The sequence below is a fragment of the Hippopotamus amphibius genome, chromosome 1 (genome assembly GCF_030028045.1).
Source record: "Hippopotamus amphibius kiboko isolate mHipAmp2 chromosome 1, mHipAmp2.hap2, whole genome shotgun sequence".
Classification (NCBI taxonomy): Eukaryota; Metazoa; Chordata; class Mammalia; order Artiodactyla; family Hippopotamidae; genus Hippopotamus; species Hippopotamus amphibius.
Genome location: NC_080186.1, coordinates 42,832,677 through 42,857,284, shown reverse-complemented (window position 1 = coordinate 42,857,284; position 24,608 = coordinate 42,832,677). Strand labels below are relative to the sequence as shown.

Sequence of the window (24,608 nt, the reverse complement as noted above, 5' to 3'; positions counted from 1 at the left end):
AATTATCCCTTTCTCCAATTCCATAATAGAATTTCTTGTTCCTACTACCTTCCAGATAGAGGTTAAGCAATTGCAGATTCTGGTCTAGGTAATTCTCTACAGAGTCTGCACGAATGATCAATAGACAATCCCCAGAGCAATATTTGCATTTTAAAAGAGGAGTGTTGCTAAGTAGGCCAAATAACAGATTGGTGGAATGTGTGTAGTTGAAGGTAGCACACTGCTAGTATTTTACTAAACTATGGATTGAAAAGCAACAGATCATTTCATGTTATGTTATAGGTAAGCTGACGGTATTTTTCCAAAGGTTCAATTTGGCTAAAAAAGGATGCTTTGTATTTCCTGGCTTTTCTGTTTATTTCCAGGAAAAGGCAATGAAACACTTGCAAAGATGGTTCATCATATGATAGTCAGTTAATACACCACTTTAATAGAGTGAAGGGAAAAAATTGTGATTATCTTGAGGCAGAAAATGTATTGACAAAATTCAGCACCCTTTCATGATGAAAATATTCAGTAAACTAAAAATAGAAGGGAACTCCCTCAACATGATAATGGTCATGTATGAAAAACCCACAGCTAGCATCATAGTAAATGGTAAAAGACTAAAAGCTTTTCCCCTATGATCAGGAGCAAGATGAGGATGCTGGCTTTTCCCACTTCTTTTCAACATAGTAGTGGAAGTTCTAGCTAGAGCATTTAGGCAAGAAAAAGAAATAAAAGGCATTCAGATTAGAAAGGGAGAAGTAAAATTATTTGTTTGTTGATAACATGATTTAAAAAAAAGATTACTGTGGTAAATAACATGAGATCTACCCCCTTAAAATTTTAAGTATATAGTACAGTGTTGTTAACTATAAGCACAGTGTTGTATAGCAGATCTCTGGAACATGGGTTCTTTGATAACCCAATATCAATCTTTTGGATAAACACCAAGAAGTGGGATTGATGGATCATATGGCAGTTCTATTTTTAATTTTTTGAGTAGCCTCCATACTATTATAATCTTTTTAAATGTAGAAAACTCTAGAGATTCCACAAACACACTCTTAGAGCTGATAAACAAATTTAGCAAAGTTGCAGAATACAAAATCAACACACAGCTGTGATTTTATACACTAGCAGTAAAATTCTGAAAGGAAATTAAGAAAGTTCCATTTATAGTACCATCAAAAAGAATAAAATACTTAGGAATAAATTTAACCAAGGAGGGCAAAAGACTTGTACAGTGAAGACTGCAAAAACATTGCTATGACTTAATGTTTGATTGTGATACTAGAAGAAAAACGGTGGATAAATGTATGCAATTGTGGGTTAATAATAAAAAATTATTCTTTTAAATTATCTTTATTTTGATATTAAGTTGTGTTAAATAGAAGGTGGCCCTTACAACTAAAGGTATCTTAGGATTGGAAAATATGGTAATACTCTCTGTTACAGAGGTTCAAATGATACAATGCATATGAAAGATGCTAGTAAGATGATGGTAAAGATAATAAGATTGATAATAGAGGCAACAAACCTAACAATTAAGAGCAGAAGTCCTGCAATCAGACTTTTTGGATTTGAATACTGGTGCCAACTCTTAAATAGGTATGTGAATTTGAGTCAGCTGTTCAACTTATTAATGTCTCATTTTCCTCATCTGTAAAATGGATATAATAGCATATGCCTCGTCAAGTTAGACGGACTCAGTGGGTAAAGTGGTTAAGGTACCTGGTGTATAAGAAATGCTCAAAAAAGAATTCAATGTATGTTATTTACTACTGTAAATAGTAGGTTATATTTACTACTGTAAATAGGAGTTATAAAGTATAAGTATATACACCTGAAGCTGTAAAATGCTGATGTTTGTATATATATGATTTTAAAAAGTAGTGTATTTAAGTTTATACTTTATAATTTAACTTCCCTTTTTTAAAAGCAATATTTCATTGCTGATTCTTTTGGGTTTCTTGGAACTCCATTAACTGTGAAAACTTTTTTTGTCCCATTTGTGCAAAGCTTATATTTTTTTCCCTATCTAATCTACTCTTCATTTGTCTATATTAAATTTCAGCATGCTTGTTTACCTTCAACTAGCACAGGTCAACTTTACTAATCAAATCTATTAGTTCTGGCCTGTTAATCATCTCATTCAGTTGGGTATCAACAGTAATCTCTGAGGGTTTGCCCTCTCCTATTTTGCAAGTTTTTACATTGATGAAAATTCTCTTTACCAAATTCTTTTTATTTTGGAAATGAGAATTGGAGCAACTAATAAATATGCAAAAAAATATGTTTTCTCAATTCATTTTAAGAAATTGATTTATTTAGAAAATGGTATTTATTTCAAATTATACTTGAGATAAAAAGGGTTGTATGGATATATTTTTGAAAATGTTAGGTCTATAATATGAGAAGAATTGAAATAGCAAACATTTCTCTTGGTTTATATTCTTTGGTTTGGTCTATAGGGCCCCAAATACCACTCAAGAAGTCTAAAACTCACTTTATCAGCCAGTTTTATTTATTCTTACATCAGAACTCTTTCCTGCAAGTAATAGGAAATGGCAATTTTAACTGTCTTAAATGGAAAGGAAGTGTGTTAGTTTATGTAATTGAAAGGTCCAGGAGTAGAGCTGGCTTCAGATATGTTAGCATCACAGTGATACCACTACTCAGTTTTTCCTTCATACCTTGTCTTCCAGTCTCAGTTAGGCTTTCTCATTATAGCACTAAAATGAGCACTAAAAGCTTCAGGTGTATATACTTATACTTTATAACTCCAAGCCTGGTGCAAAAGAGGACCTCTTTTCTAGTAACTCCCACAAAAGAACCGTGATTTTCTCTGATTGGGCTAAAGTCACGTTTCTACTTGATATAGTTGTTATGGAAAGTGGGTTGAAGAGTAGGTTTGGTAGAAAAATTTGAGGTTACTGATTGTTATGGGTTGAATTGTGTCCCCCTCCCCCAATTTATATGTTGAAGTCCTACCCCCCCAGTACCTCATAGTGTGACTTTACTTGGAAATAGAGTCGTTATGGATGTAATTAGTTAAGATGAGGTCATACTGGAGTAGGGTGGGCTGCTAATCCAAAATCACTGGTGTCCACATCAAAAGGAGAAATTTGGACACAGACTCACACACAGGGAGAATGTCGTGTGGAGATTGGAATTAAGCTGCCACATGCTAAGGAACTACCAGAAATAGGAGAGAAGCCCGGAGCAGATCCTTTCCTAGTACCTTCAGAGGGAGCTTGGCCCTGCCAGCATCTTGTTTTTGGACTTCTGGCCTCCAGACTGTGAGACAATACATTTCTGTTCTCCTAAGCCACCCAGTTTCTGGCACTTTTTTATGGCAGCCCTAGCAAACTAATACAGAGATCACGAATTTATAGGTAAACCAGTCTGTCCTATTGAGTAACTTTTTTTAGCTGCAGCCTCAAAGAAAGAGGATAGTTGGGTTCATCCAGGTTTGATATTTTGCTATACTGATGTGTTCTAAAAGAGGAATAAATTGGTTAATGACAAGAGGATTATTGAAACAATGGAGCATAAAATATAAACTGAATGATGAGGAAAGTGAAGCAAAGAGAGGGTCTGCTCTGATGAATCACAGTCAATATGAAAGGGTCCATGGATAAGAGGTCTTATAAAGGTCAAAGGATGATAACTTGAAAGAGAAGGTTATGGTTGGAGAACAAGATGCTTGAAACAGTTGTTTGGGATATAGAGCAGTTTTGGATAAAGGTAGAAGGGCCAGGAGTGATGTTACTATGGGAGTAACAGGATGACTGGGCCATAATATATCCACATTGGTGGTACATTGTGTAACTCTGTTTTGGAGAGACCATTGCTGTTAAGGACGTCAAGCAAGTAAGAAGCCAGGTTGTTGGATGGGTTGTCCAAGTCTGTGGTGAAGTCATCCAGTTTGATGGAGGCTTAGGATGGAAAGGAAGACAATGAGCCATGTGCCAAAGCCTTAGGTGAATGAGGTAGAGAGACTAGGAGGTTAAAATATAACAGTGATGAGGAAAGGGAGATAGTAATTTTGCTGAAAAGAGCCTCAAAAGAGTTAAGTAAGTATGGACAAGCTGCACAGGTGAGCAAAGAGGGTTTTAATCCCATTTCTAGAACCTGAGACAGGCAGGAGGTTAAAATTGGACAGCAACCACTTGAGAGGGCTTCAAGGGAGGTGAGAGATTGTTTCATTTAAAGCAGGGGGTTGGAAGTAACATTCTGAGAAAAGACTGTCAGGCTTTTCTCTTTAGGAGCGAACCAGGTATTATTTCACATGGGTGGAGGGAACATTATCAGAAGAGGTTAAGAAAAAAGGGACTTGCTTACTTTTTTCTTTCTGTGCTAGACTAGTAAAGCCCTTGAGAGCAAGGAGTGTATAATTCATCACTGTGCCTGTCTCAATCTTTGGCAAGTAATAGGTTGTTAGTAAATGTTGAATGAATTAATTTATACTCCCAGCAATATTTGAGAATTTACTGCAAGAAGGAATTTCACTAATGATCATTCATTCAACTTGTATTTTTTGAGGGCTGTAGGTATTGCAGATTTGATGGTGAACAAGATAGATGTGATTTTCTGTTCTCATGGAACAAATATTATAGTGAGGGCAACAACAACAAAAAAGCAAGAAGACAAAAACAAGTTGTAACAGGTCCCTGAAGGAAACTAGGAAGGCTGATGTAGAAAATTTTAAAAAGGGCCTACTTTATGAGGACCCAAAAAAGTCTCTGAATGGGAAACATTTAAGCTGAGTCCTAAAGAAAGTGAAGACACCACCTGTGCTTTTCAGGAGCAGAGAACCGCATGTGAAAAGACTGAGTGGGGACAATTTGCTCTTTTAGAGAACTGAAAATCTTTTAGAAGAACTGAAATATCAGAGTGAAATTAGTGGCCCTAAGTGAGTCTGGAGAGGCGAGCAGAGGCTGGATCATGCAGGGACTCAAAGCCCCGTCACGAAGTTTGGATTTAATTTTTCATTAAATGAGAAGCCATTGAGGGGTTTAAACAGAAGAATGTTATGTTCTTATTTACTTTTACATATACTCTGCAATCTGTGTGGATAGAATAGAAAAAAAAATAAAAGCAGAGAGGATGGATTAAAGATTCATTAGAATCTAGACTATTAAGTCAAGATGAGATATGAACAGTGATACAGAGAGAGGTGCAAGAGTTCAACATACGTTTTGGAATTAGAATTGATAGCATTTGCATATGATAGATTGAAAGTTGAGAATGAGGGACATGCTGACTCTTAGGTATTTGGCTTGTGCACCTAGGTGGTTGGTGGTGGGAGAGGAATAGATTTTTGGAGGAAAAAAAGAATAAAAGTTCTTTTAGATGTTTGGGAGACATCCAAGTAGAGATGTAAAGTAGATGGTGTATAAGTTTAGAGTTCAGAGAAGAGGTCAAAACTAAAGATATCAATTGATATTCATTAACCTTGGTGTAGTATTTGAACGATGGGAATTGATGTGATCATCTAGTTGCCCAGATGTCTAGAAAAAGGACATGGGAGATGAGGTCGTGAATGTCCTTTGTAAAAAGTAGGGACTTCCCTGGTGGTCCAGTGAGTAAGACTCCGTGTTTCCAATGCAGGGGGCCTGGGTTCGATCCCTGGTTGGGGGAACTAGATCCCACATTGCATGCTGCAACTAAGATCCCGCATGCTGTAACTAAGACACAGCACAGCCAAAAATGAATAAATAAATGAATAAATACATAATAAATATTTTTTTAAAAAGGTAAAGTGCTGTAGAAATGCAGGAAATGGTTATTTTGCTTCACTTGTTCTTTTTTTTTTTATTTTACTTTATTTTTTTTACAAAAACTGCATATATTTAGGGTGTACAATTTGGTATCCCAATCTCCCAATTCATTCCCCCCCAACGCTCCCCGCTTCCCCTCTTGGTGTCCATATGTTTGTTCTCTACATCTGTGTATCTGTTTCTGCCTTGGAAACCGGTAGATTTCTACCATTTTTCTATAGTCCACATATATGTGTTAATATACTATATTTGTTTTTCTCTTTCTGACTCACTTCACTCTGTATGACAGTCTCTAGGTCCATCCATGTCTCTAAAAATGTCCCAGTTTCATTGCTTTTTACAGCTGAGTAATATTCCATTGCGTGTATGTACCACATCTTCATTATCCATTCATCTGTTGATGGACATTTAGGTTGCTTCCATGTCCTGGCTATTGTAAATAGTGCTGCAGTGAACATTGGAGTGCATGTGTCTTTTTGAATGATGGTGTTCTCTGGGTACATGCCCAGCAGTGGGATTGCTGGGTCATATGGTAGGTCTATTTTTAGTTTTGCCAGGAACCTCCATACTGTTCTCCATAGTGGCTGTATCAATTTACATTCCCACCAGCAGTGCAAGAGCGTTCCCTTTTCTCCACACCCTCTCCAGCATTTATTGTTTGTAGATTTTCTGATGATGCCCATTCTAACCAGTGTGAGGTGATACCTCATTGTAGTTTTGATGTGCATTTCTCTAATAATTAGTGATGTTGAGCAGCTTTTCATGTGCCTCTTGGCCATGCATATGTCTTCTTTGGAGAAATGCCTATTTAGGTCTTCTGCCCATTTTTTGATTGGCTTGTTTGTTTTTTTGATAGTGAGCTGGATGAACTGTTTATATATTTTGGAGCTTAATCCTTTATTTCATTTGCAGATATTTTCTCCCATTCTGAGGGTTGTCTTTTCATCTTGCTTAACATTTCCTTTGCTGTGCAGAAGCTTTGAAGTTTCATTAGGTCCCACTTATTTATTTTTGTTTTTATTTCCATTACTCTAGGGGGTGGGTCAAAATAGATCTTGCTGTTATTTACGTCGAAGAGTGTTCTTCCTATGTTTTCCTCTAGGAGTTTTATACTGTCTGGCCTTACATTTAGGTCTTTAATCCATTTGGAGTTTATTTTTGTGTATGGTGTTAAGAAGTGTTCTAATTTCATTCTTTTCCATGTAGCTGTCCAATTTTTCCAGCACCACTTATTGAAGAGGCTCCCTTTTCTCCATTGTATATCCTTGGCTCTTTTGTCATAGATTAGTTGACCATAATTTATCTCTGGGCTCTCTATCCTGTTCCATTGATCTATATTTCTTTTTTTGTGCCAGTACCATACTGTCTTGATCACTGTAGCCTTGTAGTATAGCCTGAAGTCAGGAAGCCTGATTCCACCAACTCCTTCTTTCCTTCTCAAGATTGCTTTGGCTATTCAGGGTCTTTTGTGTGTCCATACAAATTGTAAAATTTTTGTTCTAGTTCTGTGAAAAATGCCATTGGTGATTTGATTGGCATTGCATAGAATCTGTAAATTGCTTTTGGTAATATAGTCATTTTCACAATGTTAATTCTTCCAATCCAAAAACATGGTATGTCCCTCCATCTGTTTGTGTTGTCTTTGATTTCTTTCATTAGTGTCTTATAGTTTTCTTAGTACAGGTCTTTTACCTCCTTGGTTAGGTTTTTTCCTAGGTATTTTATTCGTTTTGTTGCAATGGTGAATGGGATTGTTTCCGTAATTTCTCTTTCTGATCTTTCATTGTTAGTGTATAGAAATGCAAGAGATTTCTGTGTGTTAATTTTGTATCCTGCAATGTTACCAAATTCATTGATTAGCTCAAGTAGTTTTCTGGTGGCATCTTTAGGATTTTCTATGTATAGTATCATGTCATCTGCGAACAGTGACAGTTTTACTTCTTTTCCAATTTGGATTCCTTTTATTTCTTTTTCTTCTCTGATTGCTGTGGCAAGGACTTCCAAAACTATGTTGAATAGTAGTGGCAAGAGTGGACGTCCTTGTCTTGTTCCTGATCTTAGAGGGATGCTTCCAGTTTTTCACCATTGAGAATGATGTTTGCTGTGGGTTTGTCATATATGGCCTTTATTATGTTGAGGTAGGTTCCCTCTGTGCCCACCTTCTGGAGAGTTTTTATCATAAATGGATGTTGAATTTTGTCAAAAGCTTTTTCTGCATCTATTGAGATGATCATGTGGTTTTTGTCCTTCAGTTTTTTAATATGGTGTATCACATTGATTGATTAGCATATATTGAAGAATCCTTGCATTCCAGGGATAAACCCCACTTGATCATGGTGTATGATCTTTTTTGTTTGTTTGTTTTGTTTTGTTTTTACAAAAATTTATTCTTAAATGTACAATAGGTTTCAACACAACACTTCATTCTAGCTATAGGTGGCAACAGATGTTATGGCAGGGAATCCAGATGTTTAAACAGGAATGGAGTTAAGGATCATCATTGCCTCAGGCATAGGGAACAGCTTACTTTTTGCCAGATTTCTTAATTCCACCTGTGGCCAGGGGGCCTTTCCCCACAGACTTTGCTTTTAGCTCCTCGAGTTTTTTTTGCTCCTCCTTCTGTTTCTGCTTGAATGCCTTATCTTCCTCATCCATCTCCTTGGCTTGCTTCTTCGGCTGCTTCAGGGGCTTCTTCTTGCCACCTTTGCGGCCCGACATGGCGGCTGCCGCCGGTGTATGATCTTTTAATGTGTTGTTGGATTCTGTTGGCTAGTATTTTGTTGAGGGTTTTTGCATCTAAATTCATCAGTGATATTGGTCTGTAGTTTTCTTTTTTTGTAGTATCTTTGTCTGGTTTTGGTATCAGGGTAATGGTGGCCTCGTAAAAATGAGTTTGGGAGTGTTCCTTCCTCTGCAATGTTTTGAAAGAGTTTGAGAAGGATGGGTGTTAGCTCTTCTCTAAATGTTTGATAAAATTCACCTGTGAATCCTTCTGGTCCTGGACTTTTGTTTGTTGGGAGATTTTTAATCACAGTTTTGATTTCATTACTTGTGATTGGTCTGTTCATATTTTCTCTGTTTTCCTGATTCAGTCTTGGAAGGTTACATCTTTCTAAGAATCTGTCCATTTCATCCAGGTTGTCCATTTTATTGGCATATAATTGCTTGTAGTAATCTCTTATGATGCTTTTTATTTCTGCAGTGTCCATTGTAACTTCTCCTGTTTCCTTTCTAATTTTATTGATTTGAGTCCTCTCCCTCTTTTTCTTGATGAGTCTTGCTAGAGGTTTATCAATTTTATTTATCTTCTCAAAGAACCAGCTTTTAGTTTTATTGATTTTTGCTATTGTTTTCTTTGTTTCTATGTCATTTATTTCTGCTCTGATCTTTATGATTTCTGTCCGTCTACTTACCTTGGGTTTTGTTTGCTCTCTTTCTCTAGTTTCTTTAAGTGTAAGGTTAGATTGTTTATTTGGGATTTTTCTTGTTTCTTGAGGTAGGATTGTATCGCTATAAACTTCCCTCTCAGAACTGCCTTTGCTGCATCCCATAGGTTTTGGATCGTTGTGTTTTCATTATCATTTGTCTCTAGGTATTTTTTGATTTCCTCTTTGATTTCTTCAGTGATCTGTTGCTTGTTTAGTAGCGTGTTGTTTAGCCTCCATGTGTTTGTGTATTTTACGGTTTTCTGTGATTTCTAACCTCATAGCGTTGTGGTTAGAAAAGATGCTTGATACGATTTCAATTTTCTTGAATTTACCAAGGCTTGATTTATGACCCAAAATGTGATCTATCCTGGAGAATGTTCCATGTGCACTGGAGAAGAATGTGTAATCTGCTGTTTTTGGATGTAATGTCCTATAGATATCTATTAAATCAAGATGGTTTATTGTGTCATTTACAGCTTGTGTTTCCTTATTAATTTTCTGTGTGGATGATCTGTCCATTGTGTAAGTGAGGTGTTAAAGTCCCCCACTATGATTGTGTTACTGTCGATTTCCTCTTTCATAGTTGTTAGCATTTGCCTTATGTATTGAGGTGCTCCTATATTGGGTGCATAGATATTTATAATTGTTATCTCTTCTTCTTGGATTGATCCCTCGATCTTTATGTAGTGTCCTTTCTTGTCTCTTGTAACATTTTTTATTTGAAAGTCTATTTTATCTGATATGAGTATTGCTACTCCAGGTTTCTTTTGATTTCCATTTGCATGGAATATCTTTTTCCATCCCCTCACTTTCAGTCTGTATGTGTCCCTAGGTCTGAAGTGGGTCTCTTGTAGACAGCATATATATGCGTTTTGTTTTTGTATCCATTCAGCCAGTCTGTGTCTTCTGGTTGGTGCATTTAGTCCATTTACATTCAAGGTAATTATCGATATGTATGTTCCTATTACCATTTTCTTAATTGTTTTGTTGTTGTTTCTGTAGGTCCTTTTCTTCTCTTATGTTTCCCACTTAGAGAAGTTCCTTTAGCATTTGTTGTAGGACTGATTTGGTGGTGCTGAATTCTCTTAGCTGTTGCTTGTCTGTAAAGCTTTTGATGTCTCCAATGAATCTGAATGAGATCCTTGCTGAGTAGAGTATTCTTGGTTGTAGGCTCTTACCTTTCATCACTTTAAACATATTGTGCCACTCCCTTCTGGCTTGCAGAGTTTCTGCTGAGAAATCAGATGTTACCCTGATGGGAGTTCCCTTGTATGTTATTTGTCGATTTTCCCTTGTTGCTTTTTATAACTTTTCTCTGTCTTTAATTTCTGTCAATTTGACTGCTATATGTCTTGGCGTGTTTCTCCTTGGCTTTATCCTGCCTGGGACTCTCTGTGCCTTCTGGACTTGGGTAGCTATTTCCTTTCCCATGTTAGGGAAGTTTTCAACTAGAATCTCTTCCAGTATTTTCTCGAGTCCTTTCTCTCTCTCCTCCTTCTGGGACCCCTATAATGCGAATGTTGGTGCATTTAACATTGTCCCAGAGGTCTCTTAGGCTGTCTTCAGTTCTTTTCATTCTTTTTTCTTTATTCTTTTCTGCATCAGTGATTATCACCATTCTGTCTTCCAGGTCACTCATTCGCCCTTCTGCCTCAGTGAATCTGCTATTGGTTCCTTCTAGTGTATTTTTCATTTCAGTTATTGTGTTGCATATCTCTGTTTGTTTGTTCTTTAATTCTTCTAGGTCTTTGGTAAACTTTTCTTGCAACTTTTTGATCTTTGCATCCAGTCTTTTTTCAAAGTCCTGGATCATCTTCACCATCATTATTCTGAATTCTTTTTCCGAAATAGTGCCTATCTCCTCTTGATTTAGTTGTTTTTCTGGTGTTTTATCTTGTCCCTTCATCTGGTACAAAGTCTTTTGCCTTTTCATTTTCTCTTTCTGTGGCTGTGATTTTCAGTTCCACAAGATGAAGTACTGCTGATACTGCTTGATTCTGCTGTCTGCCCTCTTGTGGAGAAAGCTGTCTAGGAGGCTCCTGTGTGCTTCCTGATGGGAGGGACTGATGGTGGGTAGGGCTGGGTGGGCAGAGCTCAGTAAAACTTTAATCCAATTTGGTGGGTGGAGCTCAGTGACACTTTAATCTGCTTGTCTGCCAATGGGTGGGGCTGTGTTCCCACCCTGGTGGTCATTTGGCTTGAGGCAGCCCACCACTGGAGCTTACAGGCTCTTTGGTGGGGCTAATGGTGGACTCTGGGAGGGCTCATGCCAATGAGCACCTCTCAGAACCCCTGCTGCCAGCGCCGCCATCTTCTCGGTGAGCCACAGCTGCCCCCCACCTCTGCAGGCAACCCTCCAACACCAGCAGGTAGGTCTGGTTCAGTCTCCTGTGGGGTCACTGCTCCTTCCCCCTGGGTCCTGGTGAGCACACTTTTTTGTGTGCCCTCCAAGAGTGGAGTCTCCATTTTCTCCAGTCCTGTGGAGGTCCTGCAATCAAATCCCACTGGCTTTCAGAGTCTGATTCTCTGGGGATACCTCCTCCCGTTGCTGGACCCCCACATTAGGAAGCCTGACATGGGGCTCAGAACCCTCAGGACTTCTGTGGTATAACTGTTCTCCAGCTTGTGAGTCACCCACCCAGCATTTATGGGATTCGATTTTAACGCGATTGCGCCCCTCCTACCGTCTCATTGCGGCTTCTCCTTTGTCTCTGAATGTGGGGTGTTTTTTTTGGTGAGTTCCAGTGTCTTTCTGTCGATGATTGTTCAGCAGTTATTTGTAATTCAGGTGCTCTTACAAGAGAGAGTGAGCGCATGTCCTCCTACTCCGCCATCTTGATTCCTTCCTGTTCCACTTGTTCTTTATATGAATTTTTATAAATCCACATACTAATTATTCATGGTTAACGGTACTGATTCACCCAGTGAGCTGGCTAGAGTGGCATATGTTGAACTCATTGTCTTCTGATGAGAGACCAGAACTAGTCTTTTTTTTTTTTTTTAAGCTCTTTATTGGAATATAATTGCTTTACACTCTCATACCAGTTTTTGAGGTACACCGAAGTGAATCAGCTGTATTTATACATATATCCCCATATCCTCTCCCTCCCGCGACTCCCTCCCACCCTCCCTATCCTGGCCTTCTGAGGCATCACCCATCATCGAGTTGATCTCCTTTTGTTATACAGCAACTTCCCACTAGCTATCTGTTCTACGTTTGGCAGTGTATCTATGTCTATGCCAGTCTCTCATTTTGTCCCAGATTCCCTTCACTCCCCCTGCCCCCAACCCCGTGTCATCAAGTCCATTATCTACATCTGCATCGTTATTCTTGCTCTGCCACTGGGTTCATCAATACCTTTTTTTTTAGATTCCATATATATGAGTTAGCATATGGTATTTGTTTTTCTCTTTCTGGCTTACTTCGCTCTGTATGACTGTCTAGGTCTATCCACATCATCACATATACTTCAATTTCATTCCTTTTTATGACTGAGTAATATTCCATTGTATATATATGCCACATCTTCTTTATCCATTCATTTGTTGATGGGCATTTAGGTTGCTTCCATGTCCTGGCTATTGTAAATAGTGCTTCAGTGAACATTATGGTACATGTTTCTTTTTGTTTTTTTGTTTGTTTATTTTTTTTTGGGGGGTACACCAGGTTCAATCATCTGTTTTTATACACATATCCCCGTATTCCCTCCCTTCCTTGATTCCCCCCCCCTCGAGTCCCCCCCACCCTCCCCGCTCCAGTCCTCTAAGGCATCTTCCATCCTCGAGGTGGACTCCCTTTATTATACAACTTCCCACTGACTATTTTACAGTTGGTAGTATGTATATGTCTGTGCTACTCTCTCGCTTCGTCTCAGCTTCCCCTTCACCCTCCGCCCCCTCCCACACCTCGAGTTCTCCAGTCCATTCTCTGTATCTACATCCTTGTTCTTGTCACTGAGTTCATCAGTACCATTTTTAGATTCCGTATATGTGAGTTAGCATACAATATTTGTCCTTCTCTTTCTGACTTACTTCACTCTGTATGACAGATTGTAGTTCTATCCACCTCATGACATATAGCTCCATCTCATCCCTTTTTATAGCTGAGTAATATTCCATTGTATATATATGCCACATCTTCTGTATCCATTCATTTGTTGATGGGCATTTCGGTTGCTTCCATGTCCTGGCTATTGTAAATAGTGCTTCAGTGAACATTATGGTACATGTTTCTTTTTGGATTATAGTTTTCTCTGGGTATATGCCCAGGAGTGGGATTACTGGGTCATATGATAGTTCCATTTTTAGTTTTTTAAGGAACCTCCAAACTGTTTTCCATAGTGGCTGTACCACCTTACATTCCCAGCAACAGTGCAGAAAAGTTCCCTTGTCTCCACACCCTCTTCAGCATTTACTGTTTCTAGATTTTTTGATGTTGGCCTTTCTGACCGGTGTGAGGTGATACCTCATTGTGGCTTTAACTTGCATTTCTCTAATGATTAGTGATGTTGAGCATCTTTTCATGTGTTTGTTCGCCATCTGCATGTCTTCTTTGGAGAAATGTCTATTTAGGTCTTCTGCCCATTTGTGGATTGGGTTATTTGCTTTTTTGGTTATTAAGCGACATGATCTGCTTGTATATTTTGGAGATTAATCCTTTGTCCGTTGCTTTGTTGGCAAGTATTTTCTCCCATTCTGAGGGTTGTCTTTTTGTCTTGTTTATGGTTTCTTTCACTGTGCAAAAGCTTTTAAGTTTCATGAGGTCCCATTTGTTTATTCTTGATTTTATTTCCATGATTCTAGGAGGTGGGTCCAAAAGGATCTTGCTTTGATGGATGTCATAGAGTGTTCTGCCTATGTTTTCCTCTAGGAGTTTTATAGTGTCTGGCCTTACATGTAGGTCTTTAATCCATTTGGAGTTTATTTTTGTGTATGGTGTTAGGAAGTGTTCTAATTTCATTCTTTTACATGTTGCTGTCCAATTTTCCCAGCACCACTTATTGAAGAGGCTGTCTTTTTCCATTGTGTATTCTTGCCTCCTTTGTCAAAAATAAGGTGCCCATATGTTCTTGGGTTTACCTCTGGGTTCTCTATTCTATTCCATTGATCTTCATTTCTATTTTTAGAACTAGTCTTTGTATTCATTCTTTGTCACCCTGCCACCCAGATTTTTGGTCAGGTTGAATTGGATTTAACAAAAGCTAGTCCATTATTGGTTTGAGTTGCTGGTTTGGTCTCTTTACACCCATTGTTTTTCAGTAGTATGCAGCTGTACTGTCTTTTGAAATTCTTTTGTCTACTTAAAGTCATTTTAATCTTTTATTTATCTATCTCCAAAGCAAATGTATTCTTAGATTCAGCTTTTGAAAACTTTCTTTAGAATACTGTTCTTAGAGTATTCCTAAGTCTTTGCCTGCTAACTATGTTATCAATTTATAATGGTTTGTTATGGAACAAACGAGATGTTAGCATATTTGAAGAATAGAGTATTGCATATTTTACTGGAATATAAGCTGTTTAGAGGAAAATATGATTTTTGTAACCCCAGGTACCTAAGCCTATTGTTTTCTCTATAGAAGGCATCTACACATGTTTATTAAATTATTAAATGAGTTATGAATAACAGAGCTGAAGGTTTATACTGCTTATTCTCCAAGGGAACTGCTCAGATGGCTGCTTGTGTTTTCTTGGACTCCTCCCCACCAGCTCTAACAGTGAGGACTGCTCAGATTACTTGCTTTTCTCCACCTTCTATACCCAGCTTGTTTTTAAAGTTTCTTTAGTACTGACTTGCTCTCGACTCTTCAGACAGCTTCTGATTGCTGTTTCTTTTGTCATTTTGGATTGCTGGTGATAACTGTCAGTCCTTTTTATTTTTTCATTCTTGTCTTCTTCCTTTTACTCTGTTTCCGCCCTGTTTTCCTTTGTATTGTGAAATACACAGGTCTTTTTAGACATCACAATCCTGTCGGAAGGTTTTAGTCTCCTTCCCTGCAAGCCAGTCACATCACGTAAACATATGTGTATAAAAGCACAGACTCTTCTGGTTGTATGCATTTGGTTCTTTGGTTGTAGGAGTTGCTGTTCCATTATTAGAGGGGTGGTGATGGTGGTTGTGGTGGAGGAGTTGAAAGGATATAGGGGCTAGTTCCGCTTCTGGTTCCTCCCAGATCTCTTGCAAGTGGGTTTTAGAAGGCTGAATTCTAAATAGCTGAATTTTTGTGTGTTAATATGTCAAATATAGTTGCATGGCAAATTTCCCAGAAAATCGTGTGCTTTATAACACTTATTATTATTTTTTTAATGTTCACTAGTACTGAATTGTTAATCTTTTCTTAAATTTTTAGAGAGCATAAAACTAAAGAGATTTTGAGTGGTTTATTTGAGAGAATAAAATCTATTCCATTGTCTCCTTTTCACTACCTAGACTTCTGTATGTGTTTGCCTTTATACACAGTATTCTTCGTATCTGAGTTGCCACCTTCTCTCTGCTTCATCATGGTCTTCAACAGGGCCTTTTCATGGGAAGTTGCAAAAAGTAGTACAGAGAGGTCCCATATACTCTTCATCCAGTTGTCTCTAATTGTTATAACACCTCGTATTCCTACAGTGCAATAGCAAAATCAGGATATTGACACTGGCACAGTTCACACACTTTATTCAAATGTCATCAGATTTATAGGTACTTATTTGTGTGTGTATATATATTTCTGTGCATATTCAGTGTTATCGTCTGTGGATTCATGTCGCTATAACCATAATTAAGAGAAAGGACTATTCCATCACAAAGATCTACTCCTTTATATTCATACTCACTCCCTTTTCCATTTTATTAATTTAGTCTTTGGTTATTCTTTGTGTCACATGACCTCGTGATTAACCAAAAAAATGATTGGCATTATGTTTTAGAGAGTGTCTGTTTTTACCTTTTCCACATTGTTCTATAACCATTTATAATAAGTCTGATACTATTTAAAGTTTCAGTTCATTTTGTACACTGTAGAATCATAGATGCTCAGTCATATAATCCAGCATCCCCTCCCACCACATAACCCCCCCAAAATGAAACTAAAAGTTTCATGTGAAGCAACTCTTGATACTTATTTATTTGTTTTCTGATAAAAGATTTTTAATAAGTATAGTAAAGAGCTCTTACAACCCAAAATTTTAAAAAACTGAATTAAAATGAGTAAAAAATTTGAATAGACACTTGGCCAAAGAAGACATATGAATAGCAAACAAGCACATGAAAAGATTTTCAGTTTCATTACTCAACATCATTTCAGCATATTTGAAATCATTTTGCATTAGAGAAGATATTAATTAACCTATGAATTTCCCTAATAACCAGGACTTCTTCTTTCTTTACCACCCTCCCTCCCCACTACCTGGTATACTTTGGTGTTGGATTACCTGTGTGTTAACTTTTGCTAGATTATGCTGCACTAAGAACAACTCAAAATATGAGTAGCTTATAATAATAAAGGTTTATTTATTGCTCACATTATAGGTTCCCTGGTAATCAGCTATGGTTCTACTCCACGATTCTTTTTCATTTCAGGATCCAGGCTGAAGGAGCACCCCCTATTTGTGACTTACTTTTCTCTTGGCATAGAGAAAAGAGCAAGAGCTGGTGGAAACACACAATAGCTCTTAGAGCTTCTACTTGAAATTGGAACATTCTCATATTTCATTGGCCAAAGTAAGTCACATGGCCAAGCCAACAGTAGGGTACCCACAGAAAGGCACTACAAGTCACATGGCAACAGGCAGGGCTGTTGATACTCTTGTAAGAGGAGAATAAATGATTGAGAATTATAATACAAGCTACCAGAACTTAGGATGATATAACTTTTTTGTAATAACTTTTTTTCATAGTAGAAAAATTTTTTTTTCTGTTCTGTGGCATGTGGGATCTTAGTTCCCCTATAAGGGATTGACAGTGTCTTAATCACTGGACTGCCAGGGAAGTCTCCTTTGTAAAATTTATTATACTTGATTTCTTCTCAATAAAAATAGTAGCGCACCCCCCGCCCCCACCCTGTTTTGATTTTTGGGTTTTTTTTGGGGGGGGGGTTGGTTTTCATTGTGTTAGATATTGGTTCAAGCCAAAATCATAGTGGCTTAAACAAGAGAGAATTTATCTCCCTCGAGTAACTATCCAAGTAAGATAAGTGGTATAGGGCTGATATGGCAGCTTCATGATAGTGCTAGAGACTTGGGTCTTTTTCTCTATTGCTCTTTTATTTCTCAGCCATGTTTTCCATCTGTCAGTCTGGGTAGCTGCTCCATGTTTCACCACCGTATCTGCCTTCTGAACCACTGGAAGAAGAACTGGGAGGTAGAAGGCATTCTCCTCTCCTGTAGGTGCACAGCCTGGGAATTGTGTATATTATTTTCTTTCACATTTCATTGAGGGAAACTGGAATTGCAAGAGAGGATGAGAAATGTAGCTGTAGGTAGATATCCACACGTAAGATTTAGGGGTATTATTACTAAAGAAAGAAAAGAGTAAAGGATATTAGGGAACAGCTGGCCATCTCTTTTTAATTCAGCTAATTTAATTCATACAAAACCTATGAAGAATAGATGTTAGCACTTTAGAGATAAGGAGGTAGGCTTTTCAAAGAGGTGAAATAAGTTGTTCAAGATCATACACCTGAGAAGTAGTGGAATGGGGATTGAATTTTGGCCTATCTGATACCAAAATGTGTTTTTTTTTTTTTTTACAAAACTATATTGGCGTTCTAACATCTCTTATTTTCAAGCACTTAACATTTTTTTCAAAGTAGTAATAAATAGCTGTTGACTTTTTAGAAGGATTTCTTACATTTATGAATATTTTACTTTGTGACAACTGATAAGTGTTGTATGATCTAGCCAATGAATAAATAATTGCTTTTAAATTACAGTATTAGAATTTTTGAAAGTCAGATTTTGATTTTGATAACTAATATTTTTCTTTTAGAAATTGATTTAGTTACTGAAAATTCATATGTAATTTTGCATACTAATGTCAGATTTTTGGATTTTTTTACATTTTACCCCAAACTGAAAATAGCTTGTTTTAGTCTAATTATGAAAGTAGGAAGTGCTTATTATAAAAAAGGTTTTCAGAGAACACAGAATAGTATAAAGAAGAATGTAAAAATCATTTATAATTCCACTATACAGAGATAATTACTGTTACCATTTTAGCTATGCCTTTCAAAATTTTTTCTCTGTACATTCATTTTGTGTGTTGTGTGTGATTTTTTTAAATCTAAAATGATCATGTTTCGGTTAAAAAAAGCCAATTTTACTAAGATACACTAAGCACACTCTTTGATCATCTTACTTGGTGAGTAAATTGGCAATTTGGATGACTTTTTCCATTCTCATTTAACTGTATTGTATTAGTATAGTTAATCAGCACAGGATGTAGGTACTCAGTGAGCTAATACTTTCTCAAATGTATTTATGTAGTGAGTCTGTAATGTGATGATTAATAAGGTACGGTTTGGAATTCAGAATTTCTTACGGTTTATGAATTTTTTTCTGGGTACTAAAAATTCAACTGAATTGTCTTTAAATAACTCTTTTTTTATTGATGAAATGTATTTCATTTTGCTTTCTCTAGCAAAGTATTTATACCCTTCTCTGGGAGTAGGATGAATATATAATTTTTTATTCAAACTGGGACATGCTTAATAATGAAAGGGACGTTACAAATATTTAAAGTTTTATATGTTTTTTGACTTTTTTTTTTTTTTTTGGCCATGAAAATGATTTTATTACATTGGTGGATCAGTAAAATAGTTCTGTTTTCAAAAATAAAATTTTATAAAATATTCTATAGTACAACAAAATAAAGGCTTTACAATGATTATGAGAGTATTTAAAAACAAAAGCAGAATAGTTATTCTGGGTAATGGTCATATTTTTTGTCAGCTTCTTAGACATATCTGTCTCTAATGTTGTGTCACTAATACTTTTCTGAACCATGTCATTATTTTCCAATGTAGTTTAACTAGTTTTAATTTTTTCCTGAAATTATCTGCAGCATTTTTCAGAGTTACATTTTATGATGTGTAGTTGTTAACCCTTACAGTTGACTCTTCTCTGTAACCAGTGCTATATATTTTTTTTGGCCGTGCTGCTTGGCTGTGGGATCTTAGTTCCTTGACCAGGGATTGAACCCAGGCCTACGGCAATGAAAGCACCGAATTCTAACCACTGGACCACCAGGAGATTCCCAGCAGTGCTAGTTCAGTTGCTGATATACTCTGTAAATGTTGTGATGTACCTGGCTAACTCAGGAACAGTTTTGCTAAATGGCGAATATTGTTAGTTCTAATTTTTTTCTTATTGAAAATCATAAATTTATCAGCCCCAGTATTTTCACAGGTATTATCTTTTGACCTCTATTAAAGGTACTCTTTGACAAATTTTTAAGAAGACAAATTGTGTCATATAATTTGTCCCTATTTATGATTACTTTATATGTTCCACTAAATTTAGATGCTGCGAAATCATAGGCTGTCTGTAACTTCATTTCATTCCAGTACAGAATATAAATTTAACCAGTTAAAAATAGGAAGACTTTTTTTCTTTTAATTTTTTTCTTTTATTTATTTATTATCTTTTAAATTTAGTTTTGGTTGCATGAGGTCTTCATTGCTGTGTGCAGGCTTTTCTCTAGTTGTGGTGAGTGCACAGCCTTCTCATTGCGGTGGCTTCTCTTGTTGTGGAGCATGGGCTCTAGGTGCGTGGGCTTCAGTATTTGCAGCACTCGGGCTCAGTAGTTGTGGCGCATGGGCTTAGTTGCTCCATGGGATCTTCCCGGACCAGGGATCGAACCCATGTCCCCTGCATTGGCAGGCAGCTTCTTAACCACTGCTCCACCAGGGAAGTCTCAATAGGAAGACTTCTGATGAAACTTCTAGAATTCAATACAAAGTATAATGATAGATTTTCAAAATTAAATCTTGTATTCTGTTTGAACTCTCACCATTGAATTTGTTCAGTACTTCTCTTGCTTTTGAGGGATATGTTTCAATGTCATGGCAAACTTTCTTTCTAATAATTGGTATTTGCTAAAAGCTTAAATAGCTGAAGGTTTTGTTTTGTTTTGTTTTTTAATTTTTAATCATTGAACTGTAATCTTTGATTAAAGATTTCCCACTGATTTTGAACAATATGCAAACAATCATTAGAGGACTTGTTTTCAAAAAGATTCAATACTGAGATGCTTAGGTTGGATCTATAAAGTCAGTCTTTCAAAGATTTCAGCCTTTAAAATCCGATGACACGTTGCAAGTAGGGAGCACATATTGCCACGTTTAAGTGGTTTTTTTTGTTTTCAGTGCCATTTTTATCCTTAAAATTTTAACTGTGGATATATGAAAACATTTGTTAAGTTTTGGCATTTGCAGCTAACTCATTAACAGTGATGCCACTAGAGCTCAATGATAAATAGAAGTAGCCTCAAAATTTTTATGCAAATTGTCTGTCTATCCATTTTCTAGAGAAATGAAAATTTAGTACTTAATTTTGTATTAAACGTATAATTTCTTCTCTTTAGCTCATTGTTCCTGAAAGGGTTTATTGGATAATAAAAAAAAATTGTCAAAAACAAAACAAATAGTTGTAGAATTATACCGTACAATAAATGACAAAAACCACAAAATCACCTCGAGTTTTTAGACTATTGACTCCTCACACATACTTCATTTGCGCCTAACCTGTAATTTCTCACTTACTTAGCTGCTAGTGGCCTGATGCATCTTTCAGGTCATTGCATGTGCACACCAGTCAGTAGTACCAGGAGCCAGCAGGAGCACCAGTGTCAAATATTTCTCCCACTGCCTTGAACGAATGTAAGCAGTTAACTGTCCACGTTGCTTGTGTCTGAGGATACTTTTCACTGAGTCTTTTGCATGGTGTCCTTGAAAAGGTGCTCATTATATTTTATCTGTTAAGAGTCAGGGGAAAAAGCAGAATTATCACTAGTCCTCTTTATGATTTCATCACTTGTTGAAGAGGTTAGAGCACTTAGACACTACTAGCTTGGCCAGAAGTTACATGTATACAGTAGAGGTGTACTAAATTCATCTTGGTTTATTATAATGTAGTGATTAATAAAAAATAGTTCATTTAAGAAAATGAGAAATCTGAGACAAGTGGTAAACTGGATGGAATGTTGAGACGACAGATTGTATTGTCCTGAGCAAACCAGGGCATATGGGAAACAGCATGGTAATGTGAAAGAGCATGGAGCTTAGAGTGGGACAGACCTGCATTCAAGTCCAGGCTCTGCCATTTAAAAGCTTGGACAAATAACCTCTCTGACACTAGGTGTATTAGGGTTCTCCAGAGAAACAACCATCGGGACAGACACATAAACACTGATTGATTAATTTTAAGGAACTGGCTCGTGATGGTGGAGGCTGGTAAATCCTAAATCTGCGGGGCAGGCTGGAGAGCCAGGGAAGACTTGATATTGCAGCTGAGTCTGAAGGTGTTCTGGAGGGAGAATTCCTTCTTCCTTGGGGGGCCTCAGTCTTTTCTCTCTTAGGGCTTTTGACTGGTTGGATGAGGCCTACCCGCATTATAGAGGATAATCTGCTTTACTCAAAGTTTATGGCTTAAATGCTAATCATATCTTTAAAAAAATACTTTTATAGTAACATGTAGACTGGCGTTTGACCAAACAACTGGGTACTCTCACCTAGCCAAATTGACGCATAAAATTAACCTTCACACTAGGTTTCTTTATTCGCATATTGGGATGATAACATAGGGCTCACAAGGATTAAGTGTGGTAGTATTTATAAAGCACTTAGTATAATGTGTTCTCAAAGTAGGCACTCGGTGCATTTTCCAGTTTTGTACCTATTAAGACTATAGGCCCAACCTTGACGCTTGAAGATTTTCTTCCCTGTTTATCTTTTTATTTCTTACTAAGACTCTCCTGCCCCTTCATCTACTTAATAAGTCCTGTCAAATCTATCTTTAAAACTTTTCTTCAGACCAAACCCTTCTTTTTCACCATTGCCGGTGTTCAGGTCTTCTACAGGGCCATTAAAATTTTGTCCTAAGTAACCCTTTCTGTTCCATCCTACTTTCCCTCTTCACTTATCACTTAGAACTAATACTAAGTTAATGACTCTTAAATCAGTCCCCTTTTCCATCGTTATTTTCTTTTCCCTTGGCAGTTGAAGCCCTTCATAAGTTGTCTTCTATAACACTATAATCTTATCTCTAATCCTTGTTGCCCTCAGAACTCCTTACTATTCTCTTCATACATAACTGAGATTTCTGTTGATTGTATAGAATCACCCTCTCTGCTTCTCCCCAATACCTCAAACTTCTGTACTGATGTTACCCCCATGAAGCCTTCCTGGACTTCCTTCCTGGTTCCAGAACACTCTTACACATTCATGTAGAGGTGAACCTGAGCCTTCGAACATTGATACTCCTATGCTGCCTTGCAGATGAGATAATATATTGTTCATCAGCTGACCAATGAACTCTTTAAACTGTGGTGTGAATTGAATAGCACTCCTTGCCTACAAGCATTTCAGATCTGATATCAATGCATCTTTTTGTTCATTAATTTGTGTATTCATTTGATTATTTTACTGAAGTGTTTTTTGAATTGTATTTGTAGGTACCTGGGCACTTGGGTAGAGGATGAATGCTTAAGACTTTGGGCTTTTCAGTTGATCTTTAACCAAATCCTTTCACCCCTAATTTGTTATATATTGGGATTCTGAGTAAAATTTTACATGAGGAAAAGAGTTCTGATGTCACAAATAATTTTTAAATTCTTGTTTTATTTCTTGTCTACCTGTTTCTTGGTAATCCACATGGCCGCCTGTATTCACTTTCCCCTCCTTGTCCCCAAAAGAAACAAAACCAAACTTTTTGAAATCAAGGATATTTTAATCACATTTATCTTTATTTCATGTATCTGTTGAATGAATGCAAATATATTAATAGAAGTTGTTGAACAGTATTTAATTTCTAATTATTTATTTATTTTAGTTATCAAATGGGAATCCTCTATATGAAAAATACTATAGACAGGTAAGATGTTTCTTTGTCTTTCTAGATTGAATATAGAATGTACTTTCAACTCCTGATTGTATACATGCAGATTACCACCAGCTGAATAAACTTGACATTTCTTGTTTTCATTTTCTTGTGCTTTAATCTCCTGCTTTGATTAATGCTTTTAACAAGCTCCCATAAAAATGAAGGAAAGATAATTAAGCCCAAACACTTAATTGTCTTAAATATCTCTCTTAAAAATCCCTGTAGCATTAGATATAGTCATCCAGATATAAACATCCAAATTAATTTATAAGTTAAATAGAAATGACTTTTGTTTTTAAGATTATTAAAGTTTAATTTTCATGAAGTTAAAACCATGACTCTCATACAAATATAAAATGAACATGTGTCAAGGATTTTCTTCAACTCATTGATTATTGGGAAAATCAGTGAGATGTAAACATGGGAATATGAGTTACAGAGATTTATATTCTCCATCAGAGAAAATCAATTTTATTGGTATGGATAGGAGTCATTTTCATTGCTGTCAGTTTTATATAATTTAACCTCTACCCCTACAGAGTGTAAAGTGATCTAATTGATAGAAAGTCAGAGGTGCAAACCATAGATCAGATAATCTCCTGAAAGTATAGACAGTTTTATTTGCCCATTTCCAAATATCAGATTTTTTTTTTTGATAATCTCTTCACCTTGTGATCATGATTGCAGAAAAGGCTGATCTCATTATATTTGAATTGGCAATCTACATAGTTGCAGCAAGTGTTAATGAACCACTATAGGTCTCCTTGTGTGACTTGCAAATCTAAAGCCATACACTTGCTATTTACAACTTCTAAGTCCAGGTAATTAATTTCTGCTTGAAGTTTCTAAAGAATCTCAGATCTTACTTTTTAAAGCCTCTGTTATATTTATTCGGTTTTGAGGCTAGGATCCAAACTTTAGAAATTCTCTTCATGTTTCACATGCAGCACATGTAAATTTGAGTGAATTCACCTCATCTTGAGGTTTCCCATATCACCTAAGGTTGCTAGCCTGCTAAGTGACCTTGCTTTACTGCTTGAGGGACTGGGATCTTGCAAACCAATTTGAAGGCCAGTCTTCTTGTGGGGGCTTTGTAGACACTGGCTCTACATAAAGTCAATCCCTGATCCTTAAAAGTGGCTTGTTCTATCATTCTCAAATATGGCCTTGTTTTTGTACAGTTGGTTTACTCAACTGTATCTTGATAAAAAGGAGAACAAATTGTTATTTAACTTATTTAATAACTGTATGGCCATAAAAAGTAAGGACATTCAGTTAAAGGATTTGTTTTTGATTTCTGAAGGGTCAATGAGAATCAGATACCATTGAAAAC

General features: G+C 36.7%; 2 protein-coding genes across 5 annotated transcripts in view; one reads left to right on the top strand and one right to left on the bottom strand.

Annotated features, from left to right (window-relative positions):
- Positions 1-24,608, top strand: part of EPS15 (epidermal growth factor receptor pathway substrate 15) — a 147,198-nt gene that overhangs the window by 18,672 nt on the left and 103,918 nt on the right. For all 4 annotated transcript variants that reach the window (XM_057710566.1, XM_057710563.1, XM_057710565.1 and 1 more), the window contains exon 2: positions 23,225-23,266. In XM_057710566.1, the coding sequence (XP_057566549.1) occupies positions 23,225-23,266 (42 nt within the window). The remainder of the gene's footprint in view (positions 1-23,224; positions 23,267-24,608) is intronic.
- Positions 8,158-8,493, bottom strand: LOC130837854 (translation machinery-associated protein 7-like). Its single transcript, XM_057710568.1, has one exon. It carries the CDS (start codon positions 8,484-8,486, stop codon positions 8,292-8,294), a length of 195 nt encoding a protein of 64 aa, XP_057566551.1. The 5' UTR covers positions 8,487-8,493; the 3' UTR covers positions 8,158-8,291.